General features: G+C 42.5%; 2 protein-coding genes across 5 annotated transcripts in view; one reads left to right on the forward strand and one right to left on the reverse strand.

Annotated features, from left to right (window-relative positions):
• Acaca (acetyl-CoA carboxylase alpha) overlaps positions 1–27,990 on the forward strand; it is a 280,231-nt gene that overhangs the window by 20,137 nt on the left and 232,104 nt on the right. Inside the window, exon 1 of one of the 4 annotated variants that reach the window (XM_057774472.1) lies at positions 25,705–25,719. The exons of the other annotated variants lie outside the window; for them this stretch is intronic. The gene's annotated coding sequence lies outside the window, so the exon portion shown is untranslated. Of the gene's footprint in view, positions 1–25,704; positions 25,720–27,990 lie in introns of those variants that run through there. 4 annotated transcript variants of the gene reach the window in all.
• Positions 2,532–19,525, reverse strand: C7H17orf78 (chromosome 7 C17orf78 homolog). Its single transcript, XM_057776632.1, has 7 exons — positions 19,468–19,525; positions 17,448–17,534; positions 16,330–16,578; positions 7,295–7,450; positions 5,817–5,941; positions 5,151–5,285; positions 2,532–2,815 (listed from the first exon to the last, which is right to left on the reverse strand). The coding sequence occupies exons 1-7, from the start codon at positions 19,523–19,525 to the stop codon at positions 2,738–2,740; spliced, it is 888 nt and encodes a 295-aa protein (XP_057632615.1). The 3' UTR covers positions 2,532–2,737.

A 27,990-nucleotide genomic window follows, 5' to 3' on the forward strand; every position in this document is an offset into this window, starting at 1 on the left:
AGAGATCCTTCAGAAAGAAAGAGTTCTAGCTGCCTTTAAAACTGAAAATAAAGCCGGGTGGTGGTGGTGCACGCCCTTAATCCCAACACTTTGGAGGCAGAGGCAGGCAGATCTCTGTGAGTTCAAGGCCAGCCTGGTCTACAAGAGCTAGTTCCAGGACAGGTACCGAAGCTACAGAGAAACCCTGTCTTGAAAAAAAAAAAACACTGAAAATAAACACAAGGAAATTAATGGGCAATTGGAAATACGACAGTAATATATTAGTGGGGGAAAGAGGGCATTATGTTGAAAGTAGCATGGAGAGTATTATGCTACGTAATATATGTCTCTTATATGCACATATACTTACTATGCCTATAAAACAAGTATCAGTGTTATTGGTTACCTGTGGGAGAGTAAATATAACTTTTAATCTTATATTACCTTACACTTTATATTGTTTGATATAAATTTTGATAATGAAAATGCACTTTAGTAGTCAGAAAAACAGAATATATTTTAATGAGAAAGAGTTTGCAACAGAGACTTGGCGCTTGGCAGAAGACTCATTGGCAGCTGCACTGAAGTGTTTTCTGAGAGTGCCATCCAGAGTGATGACCCGAGCATTTGTGTCTGACTCTGGAGCAATCTTCAGACTGAAGTCCACATCCCAAAGTCCACACACGAGTGCCCCCTTTTTCTCTGCTCTCGCTCTCTCATCTCCTAGTTTCCAAAATCCTCCCTCCACTGGGGAAGGAATTCGAAGCTGTTGACTGATGAGGGAGTGAGGAAATCCTCAGAAGATTCTTTTGACAGGGAAAACATAATTTTGATTGTGTCAGTTTCTGTGAAGAAAATCAGTACAGATGTTACCCAATTTCACTCTTGCCGAAGAGCAGAACTCATGAGCACCGGCTTAGCCATGGCTTTCATCTTCTAGGAAATCTCATGCTTTCGGGTTGTGGGGCATTATGTTGTGGATGAGGGCAGGGGTGAAATGGATGCTGGTATTAATCCTAAGAGCAAATAGAATCTTTAATAACTTCCCCTACCAGACCTGGGGGAAAAAACAGTCTTTTGTTTGTTTGTTTGTTTGCTAAAATATATGGCCAAGCAAAGTAGCAGGTGTCCGGATAAACTCGAGGCAATGTTTTGAGTCACTAGTAGGGTGCAAAGGGTCCACTCACACACCCAACAGCACACATAGTCTTTTGTCCCTGCCTGCTGTGTGCTGAAAGTGTGTTCTGTGGAATCGGAGAGGTTCTCCAGCTCTTCCGGGAAACTTTGAATCACCATTGTTTTGTGTCTGTCCCTTCCTCCTGGCTCAGCTCGTCCCCTGCTTAGTACACTTTCAAGAATTCTGTTGGGAACAGTACTTGACGTGAAAGGAACGGTTTCTTCTAGAGAACTAAGAAAACAGAGTCACTTGCCAGGCCTGGTGACACATACTGTAATTCTAGTGCATGAAAAGTGGGAGACAGAGGATCATGAGCTGAAGGTCATCCTGGGCTATGTACGTAGTCCAACACTAGCCTGGGCTACATGTAATATATATGTATATGTGGAATAGTGTGTACACGGAGGAGGGGAACATCAGCAGTTGGAACGGTTTCACGCTCTTGGGAAAGAAGCAGGACAACACAGGACACCATTCGCTGCATCAGCTGCTCCAGTCCCCACTTCTGCTTTCTCACCGAAATCCTGTCTAAGCAGGTCAGACTCTACTCAGAGCTGTGTCCCTGTGAGTGGGATCATTTTGTTTCAGGTCCTTAATTAAAACCACATACAGCTCATTGGTAAAATAGTGCCTATCCAGGAAGTAGAGGCAGGAAGGTTGGGAGTTCAAGGTGATCCTCAGCTACACAGCAAGTTGGAGGCCAGCCTGGGCTACACACATAAAATCCAGTCTCAAAAGAATTAAAAATTAAATAAGACATAGCCAGGCCTGGTGGTTCACAGTTGTATTGCCAGCTCCTCTGGGAGGCTGAAGTAAGAGAGTTGAAAGTTCTTGGTCCACTAAGAGAGTTCCTGTTCTGGGTAACTGGTGAGAACCTACCTTTCAAAATAAAAGTAACCTTTACAAAAGGACTTAGTTATATCCCAGTGGCATAGCACTTGCAATGTGAGGACCTTGGTCCAAATCACAGTATCAGGAAAGAAAAGGCTTAATATCAGATCTCCTTTAGGAATCCTGAATTTTCCAATCTCATTTCAATGCTATATTCTGCTGTCTTCAGGAATGACTTATTAGAAGGGCTTTTGGGATGCTTAATGCTGGGTTCTCTTTATCAGGTATACTGGCAGAGGCTAAGTCATCTAATCATAAGCCTGGGAGAACAGATGCCCCGTGTAAGCTCGCTGACAGCCAGTGAGCATGAAGAAAGCTGGGAGGGCAGCAGAGGAGCTGGAACGTGGATGCTGTTGGCTCCAGCTCTTTGGAGACTGTGTCTCAGCTTTCACTGAAGATAAGGTCATTCACAACACTCAGAGGCAGGGACTTTGTCTCCATTGCTGCGATGGACAGATAACCCATTTTATGGATGTACAAAGTGAATCACAGAGGTTTATGTCTGTGTCAGGCGCAGGGCATGAGGGTAGCTCTGTCGACCCAGGGTCTTCCTTCACTGTCCTGGCATATATTTGATTATAAAGTCCCCGTGAAGATACGAGTGTGAGGGCTTCAGCCTGTAATGATTTGCAATAAGGAGATGGTGGTGCAGAAGACAGCACTGGCATTCAGAGTGAGGCAAAGCCGAGCTCAGAAGTATGTCTGGTGGGTTATAATGACCCCTGTAGTTGTCGTTGAGGCTGAAGAGTTAGGAGCATCTTGTCCAACCTAGGATGGAAAAGACACACGAAATGTCAGTAAGTGTGCAGATGAACCGAATTAGCAAGGGATCGCTGAGGAGAAATCCCATTTCAGTCCAGTACACCTGGGTTTCCCTCTTCACCTGCCTGATGGTTGTTCTGAGAAAACGTGACCACTTGCTCATGAGTCAAGAACCTATAAGCCACTAGCAGAGGGCCCATCGCCCATGTCTTGACCAGGTTTTCTGGAATGGAAAAGGCCCTGAGTGTGCGTCTACACTGGATCCCATAGCACAGGAATTCCACTTCCTTCCTTGAATTAAACCCAAAGGATCTCATTATGTTTGAAGAGGATTTGGAAAGAGATTTTAGGATCTGAATATTTATTTTTGAAACAAGGTCTCTTGAATATCAAGCTGCCTCACTACATAGTGGAGTACACCTTGAACTCTTGTTCCTCCTGCCTCCATCACCCAAGTGCAGGGAATATAGGTGTGTGCACCACACCTGTGGAGAGTGGATGAGTCCTGAGTGAATGTGTATTGCTAACATGGGCACAGCCATGCCAACGATCCCAATGCCTCAGACCCATAGGAGTGGGAAGCCTTCCCCGGTGAGGTTCAGAGAAACGACAAAGCCTTCTGGTCCAAGTACCAGTGTTTACAAATGATTGCCCAGTGTGTGCAAAAACTAAAAACCACAGCTTCATCCTCCTGGATGACTGCAGCCTGGGACTGCTCCCCCCAGAGACCTCCTACTGAGATGAGCTAGACCTGCCTCCTTGTTCAGCTGTAGACCATGAGCCGCTTCTTTACTTGGCTGTATACTATAAGCCTGCGTCCTTCATTCAGGTCTATAAAATAAATGAGCTGAAGTTCTGGTGTAGCAGTCGGTGCTGTCCATCAGAATGAGCGTAGCCCAGCTGATCCCCGTCTTTCTGTATATGTGTCCCTGTGTCTGTCCTTCTCTCATTCCCTCATCACCCAGTTAGGCCAGTCCTTGAAGCCATGCAGAGTGTGCCATACACCTGGTTTAAATACTTTAAATAATCCAGTTCCACCCTTACTGTGTTTGAGTTTATGACCTATCAGATTTTGTATGCATTTTCTGGATGCCCAATTATTATGAACGTTATACAGTTTTGTTTATAGATATTCTGCCTACATGTATGTATGTGTGCCATGTGTGTGTGTGATGCCTAAAGAGATCAGAAGAAGGTGTTGGAACCCTTGGAACTGGAGTTACAGTTGTGGGCAACCATGTGGGTGCTAAGAATCAAATCCAGGTCCTTTGGAAGAGCAACAAGTACTCTTAACCACTGAGCATCTCTTTGGCACCTGCACAACTTTTAGATGTGTAGGTGGCTGCTTGCTTGTGATACACCATATGTGTACCCAAGGAGGCCAGAAGAGGGCATTGCAACCCATGGAACTGGAGTTAAAATGTAGCTGTGAGCCACCCCGTGTTGGTGCTAAGAACTGGTCTTAACTTCTGAGCCACCTCTCCAGCCCCCTTAGGGAGCTTATTAAAAATTTAAGAATAAGATGAGCATGGGAGTAGAATAAGCTTCTTGGAAAGCTGAGATAGGAGGATGACTTGAGATAAAAAAATTCAGATTAGTCTGGGCAACATAGTGAGAACACATCTGAATAACAGTAATGATAATAAAGACCCCTAGTCTCAACTCTAGACATTACACATTTTAACTCAGTATATCTAGGTCCCAGAAATATATATTTCTCTCTAACCGACTTCTTTCCCCACCCCCACATGTCTCTGTCTCTCTTAGTATTATTATTTTCTTGATTTTGTTTTTGTTTAGATGGTATCTCCTGTAGCCCAGGGTGGCCTCAGACTTCCTATATAGCTGAAGCTGAGGCTGGCCTTCAACTGTTGATTCTTCCTCTGCCTGATCATGCTAGTATTATAGATGCATACTACCAAACTCAGCCAAATAACAATGTGTTTTTGCTTTGTTTGTTTGGCCAGCCTGGAACTCACTATGTAGACCTGGGTGGCCTGAACTCAAAGAGGTCCACCTGCCTCTGCCTCCCAGGTGTCGGGATTAAAGGAGTACACCACCACATTTGCATCTGTCCAGTTTTGTTTTGTTTTTTGTTTTCTGAGACAGGGTTTCTCTGTGTAGCTCTGGTGCCTGTCTTAGGCCTTGCTCTGTAGACCAGGCTGGCCTCAAACTCACAGAGCTCTACCTGCCTCTGCCTCCTGAGTGCTGGGATTAAAGGCAGGTGCCCACTTCCCAGCCTGGCCAGTTTTTTGACACAGAATAGTTCATAACTGAAGCATTTAACCACATTTCATCACTTATAGGTTAGCATTGTTTTGTCTAGACACATGGCACAAACTATACGAAGAATACTTCCCTTCTCAGGCTGCGAGTCCAACTGGGACTCAGTTGTCCCAGGTTGCTGGTCTTCCTTTCTTTCCCTTCTCCATAGCCATTGCCATTCACACAGCCTTCTGGCTCTGAGGCATGGACTCTGAAGAGAGAATGGCTGGTTATCATTTCAGTGGCTGATACACATTGGATTATCTTCCAACCTTCCTGTCAAGTCATTTAAAAGAAATAATGCTTTGTTTTCTTACACTTCCCCCTTCTGTCATGTAACCTGGCTGGCCTCAATTTTGCAAGGCTAGCCTGGAATTCCTGGTCTGCTCACTACCTTCCAAGTACTAGGATTCTAGAAAAAAATGCTCCTCTTTAAGGAAGACACTAACTAGAACCACACTTCCTAGAGAGTGGGGGAAAGAAGCTCACGTTAAGAGAGCACCTTTGATGTACTAGGTGCCTCTCAAACAGGATCCTGGTTAGGTGCCACAGCCACAAGCAAGGCGACATCAGGAGTCCTGTTTCACAGAGAAGGCAGCCGTAGATGGAGAAGTCAAGCAACTTCCCACAAGCCACTCAGCTGGTGCTTGCTTTCCTTATGCTAGGCTGCCTTTCCAACAGAAAGCAACCTCTATTGGTGGGGCCAGGGACCCAGTTCCTCTGTGGACTTCAGCAGACTCACTGGGCATGGGACTTCGAAGATGACAAATACTATAATGATGACTCCCCCAAGCAGCAGAGCAGCAGCCATCAGAGCTTTGATGACAATACTCCATTTCTGCCTCTTCTTTAAGGACACATCTGTGTCTGAAAGGAAAGAGGGATGGAGACAAAGAGAACATGAGCAAGGCTCAGTAGGACTGCGAGTCCTCAGACTAATCAGGGACTTCTGACTCAGGGGCAGAGCCTGGATTTCCACCTGGGGCTCAGAATCAGGTGCGGCGGCAGCATGGGCTCCACACTGGCTTCTTTTATGAATGAGCCACCTTCTCTAGAATCTGGGATTCTCCAGAATCATTCATGCTGATTCTTGCACTGTTCTTGGGAAGAAAAACCTTGGGTGCACAAGGAGTGCTTCACCCATTGTTCCCAGTCAGTCCTCTTGAAGTTCCCAGTCTTAAAAACAAAAATCATATCTCCTCCCATCTCTGCCACTGAAAAAAGAAAAAGCAATACAAATATACAGACATCATCTTCATTTCAGGCCTGGTGGCACATACCTTTCATCCTGGCACTCAAGAGGCAGAAGCAGCCAGGTCTCTAAGCCCAAGGCCAGCCTCATCTATTTAATGAGCTCCAGACTAGTCAGGGCTACATTGAGACCCCGTCTCAAAAACAAACAAAAACAAACAAAAATTACTGCTTCAGTCTTGGTTTCCGGAGGGTACAGGAAGAACAACGGTGAATTGTCATTGCTTTTGAATCATAAGCCAAGTCCAGGCCAGAAGGCTCCCATCTATTTTGTTATTACTGATCTCATTATACTTTTCCACTGGAATGAACCTGGGATGCAACCCACACTTGAATCTTATAGAATTTGAGTCTTGGCCAATTTAGGAAGGGCTGTTTTTAAAAACCAGTGAAGATGAAGACATGTTGGTTGGTGTCATCTCTGTGATTGCTTACTATTAAATATGCATCTGTCCATGCAAGTGGCTGGTATGTACCAGTTGGATTTAGTCCATTTCCAAATCTGAGTTCATTTTCATGAAATAAGGGATTACCATTTTCAATAAAAGATTTATTATATATAGTTGTGTGTGTGTGTGTGCATGCGTGCACGGGCCTATGTGACTTTATGTGCATTGGTGCATGCCTGTACCCTCAGGGACCAGAGCACATCAGATCCTTGGGAACTAGAATTACAGGTGGTTGTGTGAGATACCTGAAGCTGGAGCTTAACATCAGGTGAAGATGGTTCTTGACCACCGAGCTGTCTCTCCACCCTCAAGGAAAGGATTATAGATTGTGTTGAACTACGAATGTTTCTGGGAACTTCCCTATGGAGAACCTTTTTTTCTCTTATTAAAATATGGAATAATTTTTTAATATAAAGTAACTTCTCAGCCTCCAAGAAAGTCCTGGGAGACCTAGAGTAATACTGGGCTAAAATGTCTCTCTCTTCCTACTCTTGCTTTACCGCCTCTGCTTAATTTGTACCTTGTGACAAAGGGCTGGGAAAACCCCCAGTGTTTGTAGTTTTCTCTTCTTTTCTTCTAGGAGTTGTGGAGGTGGTAGTATTGGGCACCGTCTCTGATGAAGCAGATCTACTCTTTGCTGGGTAGACCTTGCAGTGAGAGATCCCTGGTAAGAAAGCTATAAAACAAAAAAGAAGCAACAGATGGACAACTTAGCACAGCAAGCATCACCCTACTTTGGTTTTCTGTGACAAAACCCTCGCTCTCCTCACTTCATACCACATTTCTAACTGTGGCCCCGTTGACCTGTACATTTCTAACTGTGACCCCATCGACCTGTATGCTCATAGGTTTTAGGTGTAGGCACAGAATAATGCCAAGAATAAATGAGGCCAGAGATACCAAGAAGAGATATGGATTAAATCTCCAGGAATCCTTTGACTATAATCAGAGGGAAGGAGTGAGCCATATCTTGCTTGCCTACCATTCTTGAGGTTATAATAGTAATAAGAAAGATAGAGGGTGTGACCTTACTGAGCATTTCCTTCACTAATAGAGGTGGTTCCAAAGTCCAGGAAAGAACTTGAAATGCATTTGCCTAAATGACGGCTGCAGGTCTGTGTAGTGAGCCCCGTCATCTACTCTGAGAAGGCAGTGGTGCAAGTAAGAGGAACTAGGAGATGGGAAGGCACCCAGCTTCACGTTCCCCTCAGTTTCATCATTTAATATTTAAAAACCAGGGCTGGAGAGATGGCTCAGTGGTTAAGAGCATTGCCTGCTCTTCTAAAGGTCCTGAGTTTGATTCCCAGCAACCACATGGTGGCTCACAACCATCTGATGCCCTCTTCTGGCCTGAGGGTATACACGCAGACAGAATATTGTATACATAATAAATAAATAAATATTAAAAAAAATTTAAAAACCAGTGTCTATTATGTGCCAGGCACTGCTTCAAATCTTCTATCAGTTGGATTCATAATAACAGGAAAACAAACAAGAAGGTCTGGGGTCAGGGCAGAGGAAGCAGAGACAACAATGACTTTATATATTTTATGACTGGGTGTAGTGGCACCTGACTATAGTCCAGCACTCGGGAGACCGAGGCAGGAAGATAACCTTGAGTTCAAGGCCCACTACATAGTGAGTACCAGGCCAGCCACAGCTGAATAGCAGGACCCTACCTCAAAAAACAAAACTAAACAAAAACATTATTCTATATTAGGGTAAGTGCTACTTAAAAACTAAAACTAGAGATGGGCATAGAGGCACATGCCTTTGATCCCAGCACTGGGGAGGCCAAGGTCAGCGGTCTACATAGTGACCAGGACAGCCAGGGCCACAAGGAGAGATTCTCAAAAGCACTAATCAATCAATCAATCAATCAGTCAGTCAGTCAGTCAGTCAGTCAGTCAGTCAGTCAGTCAGTCAATCAAGAACAAGAAGCCACTCATGGTAGCTCATCCTGTAATCCCAGCACTGATAAGGCCGAGTTGGAGGATTACCAAGAGTTCAAAGCCATCCTGGGGTAACTAATGAGTTCCTAGCTAGTCTGAGCTACATAGTGTAAGACTATGTCTTACAAGCCAAAATCAGGCATGAGAGAGATGGCTTGGTGGTTAAGAGCACTTGCTGATTTTTTAGGACCTAGGTTTGGTTCCCAGCATCACATCAGGCTTCTCATAAGTGCCTATAACTTCAGTTTCAGGGAATGCAGTGCCCTCTTCTAGCCGCTGTTGGCATCTGTGTACCTGTGATACACATACATACATGCAGGCAGACACACATAAATTAAACAAATAAATCTTTAAAAACCAAAACCAGCTAGCTAGTCAGTGGTGGTGCGTGCCTTTAATCCAGCAAAGCTGGGTGGATCTCTGAGTTCGAGGCCAGCCTGCTCTATAGAGCAAGTTCCAGGACAGCCAGGGCTATACAGAGAAACTCTGTCTTAAAGAACAATCAGTCGCCGGGCGGTGGTGGCGCATGCCTTTAATCCCAGCACTTGGGAGGCAGAGGCAGGCGGATCTCTGTGAGTTCGAGACCAGCCTGGTCTACAAGAGCTAGTTCCAGGACAGGCTCCAAAACCACAGAGAAACCCTGTCTCGAAAAACCAAAAAAAAAAAAAAAAAGAACAATCAGTCAATCAAACAAACAAAGAGCAAAAAAAAAATTTGCAAGAGTTGGGCAACCTGCAGTATAGGCCAAGCCTCTCTGAGGTTAGAATTGAGCCAAGACTTGAGGGAAATAACCTAGGTGGAGGGGACAATGGGAATAAAGTCCCCAAGCGTGTCTGAAGGTTACAGTTATAGGGAAGCAGTAGGCAGCCAGTAGCCAGCATGGAGGAGCAAGGGAAGGGATGAGGATCGAGAGATGCAGGAATCTAGGCTCTGTGTGCCAAGTTCAGGGCTTTGGAAATAAGGATCTGTTGCAAGGTTTTGATCAAGAGTGACCTTTTTGTAGGAAGGGTGTTATTACTTTTTTTGTTTGTTTGAGACAGGGTCTAACTCTGCAGCCTAGCCTGCCCTCCAACTCACAGCAGTCCTGCTTCAGATTCATAAGTGCTAGGATTACAGGTGCGAGCCACCATGCCCAGCTAAGATTCATTTTAATTGACCATCCACTGGACTGCTGTGTTAGAAAGGGACCGTTATGGGACAAGGGTAGAGGAAGCATCACCTGGTGGTGGCAGCAGATCTTGGAGACGGCAGGTGAGGGGTGACAGGATTCAGCCAGGGATGAAAGTGAGGAGGAGCAGATGAATTCTGGCTGTAGTCTGCACCCAACTCCACCTGTTTCTAGAATGGACCTAATCCAATTCAGACAGTGGTGACTCTTCCTCTCCACACCCTCACCCCTTGTACTTAAAAGACAGGGTGTGCCTATGTAGCCCATATTAGCCTAGCATCAAATGCACTATGGCTAGACTGCCCTCAAACATGAAGTGAGACTCTTGCCTTCCCAACTACTGAGGTTATAGGTGTGCCACCAAAGCTAGTCTTTTACTCCATTTGAAACTGTATTATTTCCTGGGGAGTGGTGCATGCCAAGGTGCCCATGTGGAGGTCAGAGGATAACTTTGTGAAGGTGGTTCTCTATGTTTATTTGGGTACTAGGATTCAAACTCAGGTAGTCAGGTTTGGATCATTGGGCAGCAAGCACCTTCCCTTTCAGAACCATCTTGTAAGCGTTTTTTTTTTTTTTGTTTTTTGTTTTTTGTTTTTTGTTGTTGTTTTTTTTTTTTTTTCCGAGACAGGGTTTCTCTGTGGCTTTGGAGCCTGTTCTGGAACTAGCTCTGTAGACCAGGCTGGTCTCGAACTCACAGAGATCCGCCTGCTTCTGCCTCCCAAGTGCTGGGATTAAAGGCGTGCGCCACCACCGCCCGGCTCTTGTAAGCTTTTATTCCATTTTGCATGGTTTCTTATCATAACTTTTCTTTAGCTTTTCTAAATTACTTTTTTTTTTTTTTTTTTTTTTTTTGGTTTTTCGAGACAGGGTTTCTCTGTGGTTTTGGAGCCTGTCCTGGAACTAGCTCTTGTAGACCAGGCTGGTCTCGAACTCACAGAGATCCGCCTGCCACTGCCTCCCAAGTGCTGGGATTAAAGGCGTGCGCCACCACCGCCCGGCCCTTTGTTTTAATTTTTTGAGACAGGGTTTCTCTTTCCAGGCTATCCTGGAATGCACCCTGTGAACCAGGCTGGCCTTGGCTCACAGAGATACCTCCGCCTGTGCCTTCCGAGTGCCGAGACTATAATAAGTGTGCACCACCACCATCTGCCTCTAAATTACTGTCACACGTCTTTATATCCTTTAAAATTATCATTCATTGTTGTTAATCAGCAGAGATGTTGAACAACTTGACAAGTAAAACAGCAGAGTGACAGTTTTAACAGTTGTGTAGAGGAACAATTGGACGCGGGCAGCTTTCACTACCAGTCATCATACAACAAATGACAGGCTAAATAGTGGTCCCTGATCTGAGTTGAACTGGAGACAGTGTTGGCCACCATGCCCGGCTCCAGTCTCTTCTCTTAAGTGGTAACATACATGTTTGAAGATAAGCAGAACTCACTTTGGACAAGTTACATAATTTTGAGTTTTGGTTTCCCTGATTGCAATATTGTTGTAATAAAACATACTCACTGTATCTATTTCTCAGAGGTGTTGTAAACATCAGAAACAAATAAAAATGAGAAAGCAGGTATGAAAACACTTTGCAAGCTGAGTGAACTGGGATTGAAAGATAAGGGAAAGCCTAGAGACTATCTCTCTAAGCAGAAGAACTCCGTCTGGTAGCCAGAGGGATAATGGCATAGAGACATATGTCCCGTATTCCCATGAGAATGTGACTTCAGAGTCTACTGGGTAGGCTTTATCTGTCAGTGTACTTTCAGTCCTCTGAATTAATATCCACGTTGGCAGCCCATCTCCTTCAGGTCCTATCTCTGAGGTATCTGAACATCAAGGTAGAACAGGTTTGAAATATATTTTATTTCCTCCAGGTGGTGGTGGCACACCCCTTTAATCCCAGCACTGGGAAGAAGCAGAGGCAGGCGATTTCTGACTGAGATCAAAGTCATACAGAGTGAGTTCTAGGACAGCCTGGGCTATATAGAGAACAACCCTCTCTCAAAAATAAATAAATAAATAAATAAATAAATAAATAAATAACCACTTTATTCCATTGATAATGGGATTGCAAAATTAGTTTTTCTTTGGCTGAAGGTATTTGAACTGAATGCCCCAATTTAAGGTGACCATGATGGCATATGCCTCTAGCACCAGGGCCTGGAAGGCAAAGAGGCAGGAAGGTCAATGCAAGCTGAGATCGGCCTGGTTTATTTGAAAGTTTCATGCCACTTAGGGTTACAGAATGAGACACTGCCTCAAAAACAATACACAAGAACATCCCAGCTTGCCGGGCATGGTGGTACTCACCTTTAATCCCAGTATTCTAGAGCAGAGTCATGAGTTCAAGGCCAGTCAGGCCTATGTACAGAATTCTAGGCAAGCGAGGACTGCATAGTAAGACTTCGGTGTTTTTTGTTTTTTTTAGCATAGAAAGACCCCAATTTAAGGAGTTTGTTTTTAAAAATCCAACTTTATGAAATTCTTAAATACAATAATAATCCATAGTTTTAAAAGATTCTTTGTTGGGCTGGAGAGATGGCTCAGTGGCTAAGAGCACTGGCTGCTCTTCCAGAGGACCAGAGTTCAATTCCCAGCAACCACATGATGGCTCACAACCATCTGTAATGAGATCTGGTGCCCTCCTCTGGCCTGCAGTCATACATGGAGGCAGAATGTTGTATATATAATAAATAAATAAATAAATAAATAAATAAATCTTTTAAAAAAAGATTCTTTGTTTAAAACATAATTTGAAAATAAAGCACATTGAATATATTTAATCCATTGTCATATAAATTTAATATAACATTTTGTTTGACTGGATTTTTTTTTAAAGATTTTTATTTATTATGTATATAGGTTTCTTCCTTCATGTATCCTGCAGTACAGAAGAGGACACCAGATCTTATTACAGATGGTTGTGAGCCACCATGTGGTTGCTGGGAATTGAACTCAGGACCTCTGGAAGAACAGCCAGTGCTCTATTCCTCTGAGCCATCTCTCCAGCCACCATTTGGCTGGATTTTGAGATAGGATCTAGTTATGTAGTCCAAGTTAAACTTGAACTAGCTATGTATTGTTACTATTTTTTTCTGAGACTGTGTTTCACTATGTAGCTAGACTGCCTTCAAACTTCCTGTCCTCCTGCCTTTGCTTCCTAAGTGCTGGGACTGCAGACATATACCACCATGTCTGGATAAATACATTATATTTAAATAGAGGTGTCATTTTCTGGTCAATCTCTTGTGAGTTTGAGGGCAGCCTAGTCTACATAAGGAACTCAAGGATAACCAAGGCTATGTAGTGAGACCCTGTCCGAAACAAACAAAAAGAGGTGTCTCTTAGAGATTATTCTGTAATAATACTCACAGTCTTTACATTTGTTGTTAGGCTTGCACACTAATGTTTAATCCTCTGTACCTCTGAAAACTAGACCATCTTGTCAGCCCTCCCAGTTGTAACTGTAGAAACTGAGCACTGGGAAAATGCCTAACTTGCCAAAGGCGATCGTTAACATCATGATAAATACTAGTTTGATTTATAACATTTATAACTTCCATAACCCACAGTTTCATATGAGGTAACCAGATCTTAGATGTCAGTTCACACTAGTCAAATTATAAAGATCCTAATCCATCTACTTAAATGACATTTGAAAAATGCTCACACAGCCCATGGGTTATGGTGTATGCCTTTAATCTCAGCATTTTGGGAGGCAGAGGCAGGAGGATCTCTGAGTTTGAGGCTAGCCTGGTCTACAGAGTGAGTTCCAGGACAGCCAGGAACAGAGAAACTCTGTCTCAAAAAACCGAAAGAAGAAAGAAAGAAAAAAAAGTTACACAAGAAGAAAATATTTGCCAGATGTGGTTGGACAGACCTTGATCCTAGCATTTGAAGGCAGAGAATCTTTGTGAGTTTGAGGCCAGCTTGGTATACAAAGTGAGTTCCAGGTCAGCCAAGGTGAGATTGTTTCAAAAAAACAAAGTAGAAAATATTTATCAACTGTATGAAACAGCTGTGTGTGGTGGTGTACACTTGTAGTCTCAGCACTCAGGAAGCAGAGGCAGGAGAATCAGTAGTTCAGGCTTATTGTCAAATATGTAGTGAGGGGTACCTGAGAACCAGTCTTGAAAAGATAAAAATAAGACAAAAATCAGATAGGGTATTTTTATCTTTTTTGTGTCCTATTAAAAACAGATAGGTCTCTATGAAACCTGATGGGTAACTGGAAAGTTTCTAAAAATAAAATCTGAGCAGTAGGAACAGGAACTGTAGTGTAACTGATTGCCCCAGTTCCCTGTATGTTGCTGTGAGAAAAGCAACTTGGGCATGCACTCTATCAACTGAGCTACACCCCAGCCATTCTCTTGTGTTTCCTTTCTCCATTTTATGTTTGGTCCATGTCTTGTTAAGACCAACTGTGCTGTGGTCTTACTTACCAACTGTTCTTGTCCTTACAATTCCACATTCTTACTTGACTTAGAGGAGCTTTTCATTAATGCCACTTGATTATATTTTAGCCACCTCCCTCTGCAGACTGACATCAGCCTGAGCGCATGTTTCCTGTGACCATCTAAGTCGGACTGTTTTCCTAGATTTTATTTCTAACCTATTTGAGGTCTGTTGCATCTTTGTGATTTAATGTGGTTTAAATTCAGAACAGGCATCTTCGGACTTTGAAAGAAAGTTCCTTTCAAAAGTCCATTCATAAGGTGGCTGTGTGGATTTGTCATGGTGGCTTTGTAAACGCGTATGGCGAATGGTGATTAGGACCCAAACTAACCAAATATCCATTAGGTCTCTTTACACGACTCAAATCCTATAGGGTGCTGCCTCAGAGTCGGGATCTCAGAACCTTTGCTTTGAGCAAGCATCTGGGAGAAGGAGGAAGACTCCTTTTCTCAGCAACATACAGGGAACTGGGGCAATCAGTTTGAGCTCTTAGAAAGAGCTCAAAGCCTGGAGTCACCCCAAGGCAAACATTTTCAATAGGACAGGTTGATCTTTGGCAACTTTCCTCTCCCTTAACCCCCCAGTTTTCCTGGTTCAGAATTTCTGACAGCTAATGTCCTTAATTACCTCAGGTCCCACAGTGTATAGCATGATGGTACCACTCAGAGAACTGCAGACTGGAAGATGACTTAAGGCCAGTACTGTGGTCAGGTCAACAGGGTGTCACACAGTAAGAGGAAAAGGCCCAAATAAATTGATATTGAATGATTCTTGGGTTTTAAGAGCCCTCCCCATGGTAGAGTTTAATTAACTACTTAATCCTTCCTTCCTTCCTTCCTTCCTTCCTTCCTTCCTTCCTTCCTTCCTTCCTTCCTTCCGTCTTTCCTTTCTTCTTTCTTTTTTGAAACAGGACTTCATATAGCCTAAGCTGTCTTCAAAATCAGTATGTTGTATATTGGGATTATAGGTGTACCCCACTAGCTTTTAGTGGTAAAAAAATTTTTTTAACAGTCTTTTTTTTTTAATTTATTTATTTATTATGTATACAATATTCTGTCTGTGTGTATGCCTGCTGGCCAGAAGAGGGCACCAGACCCATTACAGATGGCTGTGAGCCACCATGTGGTTGCTGGGAATTGAACTCAGGACCTTTGGAAGAACAGGCAATGCTCTTAACCACTGAGCCAACCCTCCAGCCCACAACTATTGTTAAAAGAAGACACACCCACCAGGTGGTGGTGCACGCCTTTAGTCCCAGCATTTGAGAGTTCGAGGCCAGCCTGGTCTACAAAGCTAGTTCCAGGACAGCCAGGGCTACACAGAGAAACTTTGTCATGAAAAACAAATAAAAACAAGAGAAGAAAAAAAAGAAGATGAAGAAGACCCACCCATTAGAAATGAAAACCAGCTAGGCGTAGTGGTGAATGCATTTAATTCTGGTAGTCAGGAGGCAGAAGCAAATAGATTGATGTAAGTTTGAGGCTAGCCTAGTAGACATAAGCAGTCTAGGCCAGCCAAGGATATACAGTAAAAACTTGTCTCAAAAAAATATTTTGTATCTTATGAATATCACAGGACACTAGGGCCAGAACGAGTCATAGAAACTAGAAATATGGGACCTGGGGTCAGTGAAGTGGACCAGTGGATAAGGGCATTTACTACCAAACCTATTTTGTCTGACTCCCAAAGGTGGCTTCAGTTGTCCTCTAACCTCCATATACATGGCCATATTTACACATATGCATGCTTGCTCACACGCGCTTGTGCACACACACACACACTACTAAACATATAAATATAATTTAAAATTATTGTTAAAGAAATTAGAAAACTGGTTCTCAGAGAGGACCCTTATTTTTTCCCAAGGGGAGAATAGTTTGTTTCACTGTGGCTTTGGCTGCTAACAAATACTGGCCACCAAGGATGTCAACTTTAAGTTCCTGTCAACCTACCTCTAGCAGCTCTTTGGTCTCACTTTACCTGTTAGAAGGAATCCATTCTGAAATTGAGAAGTGGGCCTTAGGTGACAGTTTGGGGAGGCCGTACTGTTTCTATGGAGATCAGCAAAGACTCCTAGGTTCTTCAGCGTATACTTGACCTTTGGCCTTTTCTCTGAATATGCAAGCTGGACTCTCACTCTCCTCCCAGAGCCAAGGCACTGTAGGGTAGTTATAGTCTGATTTTCGTTGAACGGGGCCTCATTGATGTCTGTGTGAATTTCTGGAAGAACTAAATGGAAAAACAAAGCGGGTTCTTAATCTGCATTGCGCCGAGAACTCACTTTCATTCGTGACTCCTATTGAACTCCACGGCTGCACTTTGCCCTGCTTTGGTTCACCTCCTCTTCCTGTCCATGTTTATGGTACTAACTATGCAGGTTCTGCTCTCCTTCCTGCAAGGGGCCATTGAAGACAAGCGACTGCAGTAAATCCAGCACAAAGCAATGGTCATAGATTGTTTTCCTAAATGCAGAGAGGACTGAGTGCTATTTCCTTCTCTTCTTCATCCCCATCTGATTTATAAAGTCATACGTTAGGCAACAAGTTAATATAAAAATTCATTTCCAGACATTCTCCTGAGGAGATATCTGTCTTTAAAATAGCACATTTGAGATCTGGACTAAGAAGTGTGGCATTTTTAAAAATTTATCATGGGTGTTTTGCCTGCATGTATATGCATAGCCACTGGAGCTGGAGTGACAGACAGTTGTGAGCTGCCATGTGGGTGCTGGGTATTGACCCCAAAGTCCTCTAGAGGAGCAGCCAGTGCTCTTAACAGCTGAATCATCGTTCCAGTCCCCAAAATACATTTTTTTTAAAGGTTAAAAAGAAAATCCTGGGCTGGGTGGTGGTGGCACACACCTTTAATCACAGCACTAGGGAGGCAGAGGCAGGTGGATCTTTGTGAGTTCAAGGCCAGCCTGGTCTACAACGTGAGTTCCAGGACAACCAAGGCTACACTGAGAAACCCTGTCTTGAAAAGCCAGAAAAAAGGAAGGAAGGAAGGAAGGAAGGAAGGAAGGAAGGAAGGAAGGAAGGAAGGAAGGAAGGAAGGAAGGAAGGGCAAAGAGATTTTCCAGAAAGGTCTCTATTCCCTACCTCTTATTACCAAATCCTTGTGTCTTCTCACATCCTTTGGGAAGAAGCTGGGCAGCTGTTCCACTTGGCAGCTGCTCTCTCTGGGGTCTAGGAAGGAAAAAAAAAATGGGTCAGGATGTACTGGGTCCTCTCCCTTTAGAATTCTGAGGCAGGGGAAGAGACAGTTTCTGCTTATAAAACTTAGAACTGGAGAGATCAAATACTCCCTAAAAAGAGATTTTAAAACACATGGCCAAATACATTTAAGTAGGAATTGTTCCATTATAAAGAAAACTGAATACCGATGTATTCTTTCTGAAAGAAAGAAAAGTGAGAGATGTAATTACTAAGTTAATGAAAGAATAACCCATCTATTCTCTTTAAACAGTTTATTTTCTCGTTCACTCCTGTTCTATCTGTCTGGTGCATTTTTTTTTTAAACAGACAGGGTTTCTTTGTGTAGTCTGGAACTCATTCTGTAGAACAGGCTAACCATGAGTTTAGAGATCCACCTGCCACCACTGCTCAGCTTCTGCTTGCTGCATTAAGGAGTTGAAGGTTTAATATGTAGTCCCTTGGATATAGGCCTCTATAGTTTCCCACAGAGCTATAGACCATTCTTATTTATGTTTTGTGGTATGTGGTTCACAGGGTGTGGGAATTTTCTTTCTTATTTTCTTATTTTCTCATTTTCTTTCTTTTAAATTTATTTGTTTATTATGTATACAACATTCTGCTTCCATGTGTACCCACACACCAGAAGAGGGCACCAGATCTCATTATAGATGGCTGTTAGCCACCATGTGGTTGGTGGGAATTGAACTCAGGACCTCTCGAAGATCAGTCAATGCTCTTAACCTCTGAGCCATCTCTCAAGCCCCTTATTTTCTTTTTGAGATAAGGTCTCACTATGTAGCTCTAGCTGGCCTAGAACCTAGCTGTGTGGACCAGGCTGGCCTTAAATTCAGAGAGCTCACTGCCTCTGCCTTCCAAGTGCTGAGAATCAAAGCATGCTGTAGTGACTAAAGGATTGGCTCAGTGGGTAAAGGCACTGGCTGCTCTGGTAGAGGACCTGAGTTCAATTCCCAGCTCTTCCTACCTCCACTTCCAGGGGATCTCATGCACGTTCCCTCCCTCCAATGGCACCAAGCACACATGTGGTACACAGACATACATGCAGGCCAAACATTCATACATAAAATAAAATGAATAAATCTAATAAAAAAATTTAAAAAGCATTCTCTACCACATCTAACTTCAGCTGCTTTTTAAGAAAAAGAAGAAGAAGACTGTAATCTCTCTGTAGCCCAGGTTGGCTCTGTTCTGATTGCAATCCTCCTACCTCCATCTCTCAAGTGCTTGGGTCACAAGCGTGAATTTTTTTTAATTTGCATAAACATGCTACTGCTACCCCTTATACTATGTTGCATAAACATGCTACTGCTACCCCTTATTCTATGTTGCTTTAACCTCCAGCTAGCTAATTTTAGAGAAGGAATGTTTAGGAAACTCTGAAAAAAAATCGTATTTTAAATAAACATTTACTACCAGGGCAAAGGCAGCGCTAAGTGGTCGAACACTTGCCCAGCTTCCTAAGGCTGGCTTTCAAGCCTCAGCACAAAACAAACAAAAACTCCAAGTCAATCAACGCTTACCAAAGAGTAGCAAACAGTGCCGCTCCCCCCCCCCATATCACCTTTCCCTCAGCTCGCCCCATTAACATTTCCATTTAAATCATTTGAGTGTACCACCTTAAAAACGAAGGCAACATCTTATGAGGGATTAATTACAAAACTGTGGTACTGTCTCACAATGAGAGCTGTCTGACCATGTTTTTATTGTTATCACTGTAAGCGAGGAAAAAGAAGGCACCACACTCCCTGAAGACTTCTTATAAAACAGATATCTCCTTGGGTTTAATGATCAGATATATGGGCTGATTTCTGCAAAGTACAACTTGGGTATCTGATAGAAGAGGCTCCAAATTCTTTCTAGGCTTTCTTTTGGATGTTCTGGCATATTATGTTAGAGAAGCACTTACCGTTCTTGTTGGAATCAAAGGATGCAATTATTAGACTGAAGACTAAGATGGTGTCCATGCCAACCTGACCTCATGAGCACTTCTTGCCTACAGCCCACTGTTACTCTGTCCCAGCCCCTTACAGGCTTTGCTTCTTGTTGCTTCTACTGTTCTGAAAGCAAGTTTCACTCTGACTGTGTGCTTCTACCCTGACTATTTTGCCTTATTTCCTGAAGACCCAGGAATATACTGATTGGAGGAAGAACAAAAACTGCTTATTAATGATTGACTTTGATAGTCTGCCCTGACTTCACTGCTGATGCCAACTCTGAGAACTGTCATTATCTAGAGGTTTCCCTCACAGAAAGTGCATAAACACCCAAAGATATGCTTTATAAATACTTGCAGATAGACACGTAGTCACTTACAAGTGTGCTCTTTGATGGAGGCACATAGGTATACACACCAACATTAAGAGATACGGAGATGCCTATTAAGAGGTACAATTTCTAGGACAGGAGAAGAAACTAGGACTGAATGAGTCAGTGCCTTACGCTGGGGAGAACATTGGACTTTAACAGCCTCTACAAGTGAGTTCTAGTTCAAGCCTTTTTGGACACCTTGGAGAAATTATGCGGCTATTCAGACTCAGTTTTTCCCTTGTATAAATTGAGTCTCAGTCAAAAGATCTCTGGAATTCATTTACAATTATAGCCATAAGTTCACATGAGCATAGGCATACCTGTGGAATTGTGTATATTTTCACATTCATGAATAATGGAATGAGTATAGTCAAAACAACTTTATTATGACTACTGGGTCAAGAGGTATGAGAAAGAGCTACCTACAGTGCATGAGTACTACTGTCTGCAGTCGACAGTGGTTGCTATTGAATATATATAATTAGTATTATGCTATAAAGACTTTTTTTAAAAAGAGGTCTTCCCATATGGCCCAGACTTTCTTGAAACTCATGCTGTATTCCAGACTAGCCTCGAACTCATGATCTTCTTGCTTCTGCCTCCCAAGAAGAGAGATTACAGGTGTGTATCACTATGCCCAACTCTGAAGACTTCTTGATAGCATCGCTAGGTGAGGTCATAAAGAAGAAAACGTCTAGTCAGATATTTGTCAATGTCCAGAGCCTTCATAGCCTTCCTGCCTGCTGTAAATTGCTTCACTGAAGCCAACATGGGCTTAGCTATGCATGAGAAGGTTCTGGAGGCTGAAACTTTTGATTGATAGTCACATAAAGAGTTGGTTCAAAGAACTTTCCATAAGGGCTTTGTGATATTTTAATCAAATTACAATAAGTAGCACCCTGTGTCCTGACACATCAATACAGCTTGAAATTTGGCCAAACTAAGCATCAAAATCTTGGTGGAAAACATTAATGAAAGGGAGATCCTTGAAGGACAGTCTGTTGGCTCAAATAGAGAAGGGATAAAGGAAGCACCGGGCATCCAGCCCAGCAGCAAATCCCTGTGGGCCTCTTCCTCTCCTGCAGTTGCTTTCCTGGGTTCTCGTGGGTTTTGTTGACAGTTAGTTCCCTTATTGTGTTCAAGTGATTCTCTACTCCCTTGTGGTGTTGACACATTCTCTGCTGTTCTGTTTAAAAACTGCTGTAGCTGCCGCATGACAGTGCTGCCACCTCGCAGCAAGGGTAGGAATGACTCTGAAGTCTCGTTTCTCACCCTGCGTCATAAAAGAGGAAAATCTCATTTTTCCCAAGAGCAATCTCATGCATGGCTAGAGATGAAATTGCAGTTTTCTTTTATAAATTCTTGGAGATGTTTTCTTTCCGTGTGTGTGTGTGTGTGTGTGTATGTGCGTGCGTGTGTGCGTGTGTGTGTGTGTGTGTGTACACGTACTAGGGACTGAACCTACTCATATGTGCCCTGAAGTCAAATTGAATGTTGAAGCATGCCACACTGTGGAGCAGAGACACAAAACTAAAATTAAGATAAAATATCTAGTGGTAGAGATGATGTGTCCTGTTGTGACCTCTGAAAGAGAGTAGGAAATAAGGCATGAATAGTCAGAGTGGGTCTGGAAGAGAAACCCTTGACGAGAAGTTTGGTTTTTCGAGACAGGGTTTTTCTGTAGCTTTGGGGCCTGTCCTGGGACTTGCTCTGTAGGCCAGGCTGGCCTCTATCTCACAGAGATCTGCTTCCCTCTGCCTCCAGAGTGCTGGTATTAAAGGCGTGTGCCACCATTGCTCAGTGCCAGGAGACCTTTCAAGGTTCTAGTTGAGGCCTTGTAATTGAATCATTTCAAGGAAGTTCCTTAACCTCTTTGGGCCTTCATTACTGCAGTCCTTCTACCATGTGGATTCTGGGAAATGAACTGAGGTTGCCAGTCTCCGCAGTAAGCACTTGGCCATCTCACTGCTGGGCCAGAAATTAATTTATTTCTTCAGGCAGGGTCAAACTCGAACTTGTGACAGTCTTGCCTTAGTCTCCCCAATGCTAGGATTATGGGGATAAACTATCATCTCCAGTTTAGGAATTATCTAATCCTTTTTTTTGTAACATTCTATTTATTTATTTGTTTGTTTGTTTGTTTATTATGTATACAGTGTTCGGTCTGCACGTGTGCCTGCAGGCCAGAAGAGAGCACCAGACCTCATTACAGATGGTTGTGAGCCACCAGGTGGTTGCTGGGAATTGAACTCAGGGCCTCTGGAAAAGCAGCCAGTGCTCTTAACTGCTGAGCCATCTGTCCAGCCCCTATTATCTAATTCTTATGACTACAAATGAGTTTTGACTTTTTTTTTTTTTTTGTCTTTTTTGTCTGGTTGTTTTTGCTTTTTCGAGACAAGGTTTCTCTGTGTAGCCCTGGCTGTCCTGGAACTCACTCTGTAGTCTAAGCTGGCCTCAAATTCACAGAACTCTGCCTGTCTTTGCCTCCCAAATGCTGGGATTAAAGGCATGTGCCACTACTGCCTGGTGAATTTTGCCTGTTTTAAATAAAAATTTCTTGTTAAAAATTTTAGGTTAGTCAGGAAGTTTAACAAACTATACCCTTTTGCCCAAACATTTTTCTTACAAATGTTCACTGCAATGGTTCAAGGCCTCTGGCTTCTGCTACCTCATCACTACGGGATATTCACTGAGACTCAGCAGCTCTGAGTCATGGAGATCCTTTGGCTTTAGTTCCACAGGCCTAACTCTCACGTGATCTAGCAACTCAAATATTTAAAAAAAATTTTTTTTGAGGGAGGGGAGGAGGTTACAAACGTGGAGGGCAGATATGGAAGGACTTGGAAATGAGTGGGAGGGGGTGCATAATGTGAAATTCCCTAAGAATCAATAAATAGATTAAAGAATTTTAGGCTTGAATAAAAAGCAATGGGGAACCTTTGTGGTACCCTTTATATATATGAATCATTACAGTTTGTTGTCATTCATTCAGATTTTTGTCTCTTATTTAATATTTATTTTTAATTTTTTTTTTATTGAGAAAAGGTCTTAGTATGTAGTCCTGACTGGCTTGCAACTTAGTAGACAGATGAGGCTCACAGAGGTTTGCCTGCTTCTGCATGCTGGAATTAAAGGGATATGTCACCACTCCTAGCCTCGTCTCTTCTTTTTTTCTGAGACAGGGTTTCTCTGTGTAGCCTTGGCTATCTTGCATTTCATTATGTAGACCAGGCTGGCCTCAAACTCAGAAATCCATGTGCCTCTGCCTCCCAAGTGCTGGGATTAAAGGTGTGCTCCACCGCTGTCCTACTGCCTTGTCTATTTTTTAAATTAGAAACTTATTTATTTATTTAATGTTTTTTGAGACAATGTCTCTTTACGCAGCTGACTGTCCTGAAATTTACTTTGTAGACCAGACTGTTCTGGAACTCACAGAGATCCACTTCCTCCTGAGTGCTAGGATTAAAGTCACACATCACTACACCCAGCTCTGGCTTTTATTTTTTGTTCAGTACTAATTTTAAAATTGATTCATAATGTTTCATGTAGCAACCTTTTTTGTAATTACCTTTATAATACCCCATTTTATGAATGTAGCACAATTTAAATACTCTAGTGTTATTAATATTTTGGATCATATTTAAAGGTTTCCCAGAATATAAATACAAAGGTTGAAGCTGGATTAGACGGTATGTTAGTTAGGCTCAGCTTGACTATTTATAGTAAATTATTTTCTAAGAAGTTGTTTTCAATAGTAATTCCATTTGTAACATATACCTGTTCTATATTCTTTAAAAAAATTTTTATTAGACTTACTCATTTTGCGTGTAAGCGTTTAGCCTGCATGTATGTATATATAGCATGTGCATGCTTGGTGCCCTCAGAGGTTGGAAGAGAGCATCAGATCCCCTGGAACTGGAGTTACGGGTCATGGTGAGCCACCGTGTGAGTGGTAGGAATCAAACCTGGGTCCTCTGCAAGAGCAACAAGTACCCCAAACCACTGAGCCATCTCCTCAGATCCTTGTTCCATGACCTTGACAGAGGGGCCAAAGAACTGTCCCAGTATGACATGAAAGGAGCCTGAGCAGACCCAGGTATAGCCCTGTGGTTGGTCTCAAAACCTTAGCTCATGGACATTTGCTCCCTCTCTGCAAGCACATGCTCTGCTATCCTGAATTAATAACATAGAATTCAATGCCACAGAACTCCCGAAACGAGTGGGCATCCATTGGAATGTTTTCTAAGTACTCATAGAAAATGTGTGAAGGGGGAATAGGGAGGAAAGAACAAGTAATATTTTCTATGTGCTCCCTATGTTTCAGACTCTACTAGAGGTACTTTACATTTTGATTATATTTCATCTAAAAGATCACCCTATATAGCTGGTTGTATAGTCAACGAAACAGAGACACAGAAAAGGAGTCACTTGTTTACAGTCTAATTAGTGACAAAGCTAATTAGTGACAGACTTAGGATTTTAGGCTGGTCTTTCTAATTAAACAGCTCAAGATGGGTGTGTTTCTGTGTTTGTTTGCTTTGCTTTTTAAAATAATGTATAGCACAAAAGAAGCTTCCCTTATCTTTGGCTTACATTACCAAGAATCAATTCTTCTAAATTTGTATGGACCCCTATTCAAAAGATTATGGGCATTTCGTCCATTGATGTAAGTCGCATTTCCTTTTGATTATCATCCTCCTGTTTCCATTAAGCAAATCAGTTGCATGGGAACAGGAGAGCCACTGGATTTGTGCAATAGCTTTCTATCTGTATGTCTGGGTTATTTATCAGAAGTGCTTTTCTCTCTAAAGACAGAAGCCGTGAAATCTGGTTTAATATCTAATAAAGGAAGACGGGCGTGCTTTTGTCGCAAGCTTGTATTCCCTCTGGAGATAGAGACAGGAGAATGAAGAATTTGGGCTAGCTCAGGCTGTGAAAATAGAATGAAAAGGATAAAAAGTTGACTAATGGATCAGTGTTCCTTGATAGTAAAGTCTGCAAATATTATGTTATTTTTGTTATTTATTGTGCTTCAGACAAAACAATGGGGAAGTTGAGGGTATTTGAGGAAGACAAATGCCTAAACATGTAGCAGGAAAAGCTCAAGTCTGATATGACGTAATGGAGATACTGAAAAAACTTAAACAGAGGGTAATGACAGGGGAAGGAAATAATCAGCCAGGAAGTCTTTCATGGCTATAGGAGAATGAGATGTGTAGGTTGTAAAGCAGAGTAGCAGAGGTCAGAATCCCAGAACTAAGCAACAGGTAAATAAATCATCCTGTCTTTCTACCTTTAAGTAAAAAGCTCTTTAACATTCTCCAGGTGTTTAGCATATGTATACACACTATAACACACACACCCCTGTGTGTAGGTGTCATGGAAGAAGAAACTGAGGTGTGGAACTGTCTAAAATTCAGCTAGGGACTGGAAGTGTTTGGGATTAGATAATATGAGGGGAAGGGGAGCTGAAATGCCCTGTGAAAACCCAAGTACACTGTGAAAACCCTAGCGTCCATGTGAAAATATCGTGGGCAGTCTCCAGTATAAACACTGTTCTTCATTATGCAATGTAATCTTGCCTTTCGACACCAGGCCTCTGTGAAGAGATTTTCTGACCTTATGGTGTGAGGTTTCCCAAGGCTCTTAACTCTGGACAAACCTGAATGGTGTTCAGATAAGGTCTTTGTTCCTTTTATTTTACAACTGGAGCCACAGCTTTTTGGTAAGGGGCTGGCTTTCTTGAATTCTGATCATCAATAGAGCTGCTAAGTAACTTACTGGAGGCTTCGCCTCCCAAAGGCAAAGTGGAGACTGATAAGCAGAGCTCAGAAGCACAGTGGCCTCTCAGGTACAGTGCTAGTCTTTCTTTTTTCCTTCTCCTTCTCCTTTTTTTAATTTATAGGCTTGGCTGGAACTCACTCTGTAGACCAGGGTGGCCTCGAACTCAGAGATCAACCTGCCACCTCTGCCTCCTGAGTGCTGGGATTAAAGGCACAGGCCACCACTGAACAGGGCTAATCTTTATTTCAGTCAATGAAACACTAATTAATATCTATACCTGGCCTTATGCTCAGAGTTATAAAGAGGGGTGCTAAACTGAGGGTGCTGTCTTTAATATGCACACAAAGCCACAGCAGAATTAAAACACTGTACCTTGTGCTGGTAACCATACTGCTGCTAGAATGTACAGGAAAGAGATGAATGGAAGCTAGAGAAGAGCTAGTGTCTAAGAGAAAATGAGACTTTCAAGGACTAAAACGATTCAGAAAAAAACAGGAGGAATGATAAGTCTGACAACATAAGGAAAGGTATAAAAATAATTATGGAGGGGCTGGAGAGATAGCTCAGTAGTTAAGAGCATTGAACTGCTCTTTAAGAGGTCCTGGGTTCAATTCCCAGCACCCACATGGAAGCTCACGACTGTCTGTAATTACAGTTCCAGGGGACCCCACAACCTTGGCATAACACCTATATACATAAAAATAAAAATTAAGAAAAATTATGGCAAATTCTAGAAGCCAGGTCAGACTATGAATATTGAGGGTCCCTGGGAAAAGGCATCTTGATTTTATTTTATTCAGGGTTTCACTATGTAACCCTGGCTAACCTAGAACCCTTTACGCAGTCTAGTCTGCCTTCAGACAGTGGCAATCCTCCTGCTACTGCCTCCTGAGTGCTGGGATTACTGGTCTGTGTCACCATGCCCAGCTAACATCTGAGTATTTTACCAGCAGGTTCAATTTCTATTAAGATACTTTCTTTCCTTCCCCTCCCTTTTGTGATATTGGGATTGAAACTAGAGCCACAGGCATGATAGGCAGATGCTCCACCACTGAGCTCCAGCTCCAAAACGATAGAGATACACTTTCCTTCTTTCATTCGACTCAAGCCTGACCTGAAGATTGCTATCTTAGAAATAAAGGTGTTGGAGACATTGCTATTCAGCAAGATACTCTGGCAGCAAACAGGGGAACAGTAATGCTAAATACTAAACTTGTGTTGTCAAAGTTCATTGTGAATAATGGTCAGGTTTCCTTTTTAAAAGGGTCTTCATTTTTCCTTTAAAAATTACATGTAAATACATACATACATACATGTGTATGTGTGTGTGTGTGTAAATTGGGAGGCAATTAGTGGGAATCTCTTCTATTTCCACCTTGTAGGTTCTGGGATTGAACGCAGGTCATCAGGCTTAGTGGCAAGTGTCTTAGCCATTGAGTCATCTTGTCTGCCCTTTTCCCTCTTCATTTAAAAATTTTATTGTATATATTGATTGTGACTATTCATATATACAAGTATAAGAGAATCTACAACCTTGTTTGTGTGTATGTGGGTATGAGCATGACTTGGTGCTGATGTGGAGGTCTGATAACTTGTGGGAGGCTGTTCTAATTCTATTTTCCAACATGTGGGATCTGGGGATCAAACTTAGGTCATCATGATTAGTGCCAAGTACCTTCACAGGTTGAGCCATCTTGCAGCCTCAACAATCTACATTTTAAACAAGCACTCCAGTGTTCCTATTACAGGTGGTCAGTGGAACATATCTTGAGAAATACTGCTCTTATCTAAAGCAGAAATGACTGCCAAATGGAACTACCTGGAAAATGCTAATATGCTATTTAGATATATATGGGCTTATCTACTTCTGAGACTTTATCATCTCTCATCTGTGCTCTTTACAAATTTTCATGACTATCATCTATAGAATGAGAGATAGGTAATATTTAAGAGTGCCAGTTTTGTATTCCCAAACAGATTGTAATCACTTTACAGACAAGGATCTCTCAGATTTTTCCTGTAAAAGAGAAAGAGATCAATGAAGGGAGCCAGGATGGTTAGAATCAATTCTTGTTACCTCTATACAACTTCATTTGTGTATGTGTTGAGACAGGGTTTCTCTGTGTAGTCCTGGCTAGCCTGGAACTTGCTTTGTAGGCCAGCCTGGCCTCGAACTCAGAGATGCGTCTGCCTCTGCTTCTTGAGTACTGGTATTAAAAGCATGCACCATCCTGCCCAGCCCGCCACCCCCTTTCTTTTAAACTTGATTTATTTATTTTTTTTTTTTTATTATATATTTTTTTTATTCTTTTTTAATTAAAATTTCCAACTGCTCCCC

Source organism: Chionomys nivalis, chromosome 7 (assembly GCF_950005125.1).
Source record: "Chionomys nivalis chromosome 7, mChiNiv1.1, whole genome shotgun sequence".
NCBI classification, from domain to species: Eukaryota; Metazoa; Chordata; class Mammalia; order Rodentia; family Cricetidae; genus Chionomys; species Chionomys nivalis.